General features: G+C 62.2%; 1 protein-coding gene across 1 annotated transcript; it reads left to right on the top strand.

Annotated features, from left to right (window-relative positions):
• Positions 1 to 899: 899 nt before the first annotated feature.
• QRFP (pyroglutamylated RFamide peptide) lies at positions 900 to 4,126 on the top strand (the record flags this gene model as incomplete). Its single annotated transcript, XM_079113489.1, has 2 exons — positions 900 to 995; positions 3,725 to 4,126. The coding sequence occupies 2 exons, from the start codon at positions 900 to 902 to the stop codon at positions 4,124 to 4,126; spliced, it is 498 nt and encodes a 165-aa protein (XP_078969615.1).

Here is a 4,126-nt window from a genome sequence, read left to right as displayed (position 1 = left end):
TGTGCACACAGGCAGGGGTGCAGGCACGGCAAGCCCCCAGGCAGCCCAGTCGGCGCGGACACTCCCCCGCACCCGCACCTGCGCCCCTTCCTCAGGTCCCCGGGAAGTGTTCAACAGTTGTCCACGGCCCCCAGCACCCCAGACACAGGTGATCCGCCAGCTGGGTGGGGGGCCCTGGAAAACCCTCTGTGCTCCGTTCCCAGCCTGGTGTGAGCAGCACCCCCAGGCTGTGGCCAGGTGTCACACCTGCTGACTGTCAGCGAGGCCAGGCAAGGACAGGCTGGGTGCCTCCTGTGTCCTGCGGTGCTCCTCGGACAGAGCGGGGCCACCCCCTGCTAAGCACCGCTGCCCCCGGTTGGCTCCTGGAGATCGGGTCCCACGGCCTCCACCTGCTGGAAACTTGGCTGCCCAGGCAGCCCCTGTGCTGGGCTAACCCACGAGCGCCCCAGCAGAGGGACACATGCAGGACATGTCAGATTTTGCAACGGTCAGTGGTTACATCAGGGCTGAGTGGATCCTGCAGGCAGCCTCCAGGGCAGGTCCCCAATAAATGGAGGGGTGCAGGTGGCACCACCGTGCCGTCACCTCGGCCCCACACGCACGGTGGTGCTGCAAAGCACCTTGCCCGCGGAGTCACCTGGGAGAAGCCACCAGAGGCAGGAGGCTGGGGAGTGGCAAAGGCCGTGTCCTCACTGCGGGCACCAGTGCGGACGCAGCAGGAGACAAGACCACCTGACCTGCACGGCACCCTGGCCACCGTCCACACTCAGCCAACAGCCTCACCTTGAGGACCCCTTGCTGTGAGCCGGAGGTGATGGGATCACTCTCCGAGGAGACTCAGAGGGACAAGAGGCCACGGCCACCCAGCAGGACAGAAGCAGAGGTTGAAAACAGTCCGAATGGGCATCGTGCTGGGCCTGGTGGTGCTGTGCGAGGGTGGGAAAGCTGGAGCAGGCCGGGGACCACCGACTTGGTGCCGGGCCAGGCCGGGGCAGGTGAGGCGCGCGGCCCTTCTCGCCTTCCCGAGGGAGGGGAGCGGCCAGGCCGGCCTCGCGGCGTCTGTGATTTCCAGCTCACAAGAGGCTCCTGCCAGAGCAGCGGGCAGGAGGTGTGGGGGTGGGCAGCCCCCTCCCGGCACCTCCTTGGGACGGCGAGGCCGACCCCACAAAGACATGCCGGACACATTATTAAGAGTGGCATGGGAGCTGCGGCCGAGCACTCGGGGCTGGCGGTGGGAGCCCAGAGTGCGGCTAATGATGCCGCCGCTCTTCTCCAAGGGCAGCGTCTGCCCCGCTCGTCGGGCCACATCCTGTCTGCACTGGTCTGTATTGTGTGGCCAGCACTGCCCCTCCTTCACCACCAGTGCTCCCAAAGGAATCCCAGGGTCAGGAATGCGTAGCAATCAGGCAGCGTGGGGGTGGAACACCTCAGGGGCCTATAAAGCAGGGAGAAGCCAGGAGCAGGCCTCCCAGAACAGGACCCCAGAAGCTCCGCCAAGCCCAGTGCCAGGCCCAGGGACCCCTCTCCTAGGAGTAGCTGGCAGCATGGTGAGTATAGCCCTGTCCCAACAGGAGCCCTGTGCAGGCCTCTGCCTCGAGTCAGGAGCTGGGTGCGGGCAGGCAGCAGCGGGCACAGAACCAGGGCCCAGGGGAGGCCCAGGGCAGGGGAGACCTGAACCGGGTGGTGCCGGAGCCCAGCAGCAGAGACTGGCCACAGCGGCTCTGCCAGGAGCACGGTCTTCCACCAGGCGCTCTTCCCGCCCCTTCCTGGACATGGGGAACTGGAGGCCTTGCTGTGCTGGGCCCATGCTCAGTGGTGAATGTCCCGTTTCTTCTTTTTTGATTCTTCAGCTAAAACAGCAGAAGGGATGATTTATTGTACACGCGTTACACTGGCCACAAGTGAGAAACGAGAATTAGTCCAGAATGCCAAAGGTCCCGGGTTAAGGACCAATAGGGGCTGTTATGCGCAAGGTGGGTCTTCTCTCAGTGGTGGTCTTGGCGATGGGAGGGCGATGTAAGTTCTAAATCCACCGAGACAAAATCTGTGGACAGTAGCAGGCAGTCCAACAACTTGTACCAACGTCCCCGGCCTCTGGCATTCCTGACTTCTACTCCTTTGGCCTCCACGGTGCACAAGCTAGTTTACTTGGACCTCTGCCTCGTCTTTCTTCTTTTGCTCTTCAGCCTGCGCATTCGCTTCTTCCTCCACTTGGCTCTCATGGCGCAGAGGTTTCCAAAAAGATGGCGCTAAGGCTGAGTGTCCCCCGTTTCTTGAAGGGGTCCATGACTCCCCAAAAGGGGAGAGTGGCCACTTTCTGCTCCACGTCCAGAAGCGTGCTTTTGGGAGACCTGGAGGACACCCCCAGGTATTCCCATCCACCCAGATGGGGTTCTCCTAGGTCCGCGGTCCTTTTATCAGGAGCACGGGCAGTGGGTGTTTGTCCCCTGAGAAGCCCCAGTCTGCCAGGCCCTATGGGAGGGCGTCCCTGGGGCAGCAGAGCTTGCTCCAGCCCCGGGGGCCAGGGAAGCCTGGGAGAGCCAGATTTGGGCAGAGAGCAAGGCTGCTTTTACTATTTTTCGAAGCTTTCTGGCTGAGCTCACTTTGTAATGTTTTCAAGGGAGCCGTTTCTGGAAAGAGCTCTGGGGAGTTTCTGGAAAGGGCTCTTCTCCAAAGCTGGCGCTCTCTCTTCCAGCTTCAGAGCAACTGCTCAGAGGAGGAGCCAGCCCCCGCTCACCCTTGGTCAGTACCCAAGGCTTCCTCTGTGCGAGGAGCGAGCGACTTACTGCGGAGGCAGGAGCATTGAGGGAGGTCTATTTGTTTTAGACGGTCACATGTGGGGACAGCAGCAGGTGAGGGTGGGCCACACTTCTGGGACCTTGGACACTCAGGTGGCCCGTCTGAGCTGATGGAGCGGGGACGACACCCCTGCAGTAGGAGGGTGTGTACTGAAAGCATGGCCCGCAGGCCTGGCACAACGAGACGCCATCCCAGCCACTAGAACCGTGAGTCCAGAGCCCAGGCACAATCCCTCTTTGGTGGTTTCTTGCCTGAAAAAATGGGATCAGCAGGGCGACAGGTGAGGTTCACCAGGAAGCAGCAGCACAGTCCCACAGGGAACGCGTGGAGCTCAGGCCCTGGCACGACGCCTGCTGTACGTGGCGGGGACTGAACCTGTCACCTGCTCCTCCCCAGGAGAGTGTCTGAGGTAGGGCAGGGCCACCAAGTCCATTTCCTGCTCTTGGGAGTCACTTGTTCCTATGTTAGTGACAGCAACAGTGTCCCAGTAACCAGCTTAGCTAGACCCACTCACTGTCAAGTTGAAACAGAGACAGATGCTTCTCACTTCCTACCCTGTGGCGCTGAGGTGAGAGGGCCCGAGAGTCAATAATTATAATGGAAGAGAAATGGATCCAAATTCCCGCGGCCCTCCGCGACGGCCTGGGCTGCTGGAGCCGCTCAGCAGCCTGGGCGTGACCGTGCTGAGCTGCTGAGGCGGTTGGGGAGCAGGGACGCGGGAGAGGGAGAACCAGCCTAATTGGCATCGGCAACTCCTGAGCCTGCTAAGAAAGGAAGGCCTGGTCCCCAAGGCTGCTTGGAAGCGGGGCTCACCCAGCTGGGTAATGACTACCCTTCCAGGGTTGCCCAGGCCTTGGGAACCCTGTCGACAGACGGCGGAGTGTGGCTGCACGCAGGGCCGTAACCCTCTCCTCTTTCCTGTCAGGTGAGGAGCCATTACTCCCTGCCCTGCCTTCTGCTCCTGCCGCTGGGAGCCTGCTTTCCTCTTTTGGACAGAAAGGAGCCCACAGACGCGGTGGGCGGCATCGGAGCCCGTGTGAGCTGGGCCCACCTGGCCCAGGGGGACAGACCCCACTTTGTGTGGGGCTCCTCCCGGTGGCCAAGGGCTCCACACGCACAGACCCTGCTTGTCAGGGCCAAGGGGCTGCAGGCCTCGGGCGGAGAGCAGGCTGGCTTCCGCCTGGCCAGGCAGGATGACAGCAAGGCCACTGGCTTCCTGCCCACTGATGGTGAGAAGGCGGGTGGCCTGTTAGGGAACCTGGCCGAGGAGCTCAATGGCTACAGCAGGAAGAAAGGCGGCTTCAGCTTCCGCTTCGGCCGGCGTTGA

This window comes from Sciurus vulgaris (assembly GCF_902686455.1).
Source record: "Sciurus vulgaris genome assembly, chromosome: 15".
Lineage (NCBI taxonomy): Eukaryota > Metazoa > Chordata > Mammalia > Rodentia > Sciuridae > Sciurus > Sciurus vulgaris.
This window is presented reverse-complemented; position numbering and strand designations above follow the sequence as displayed.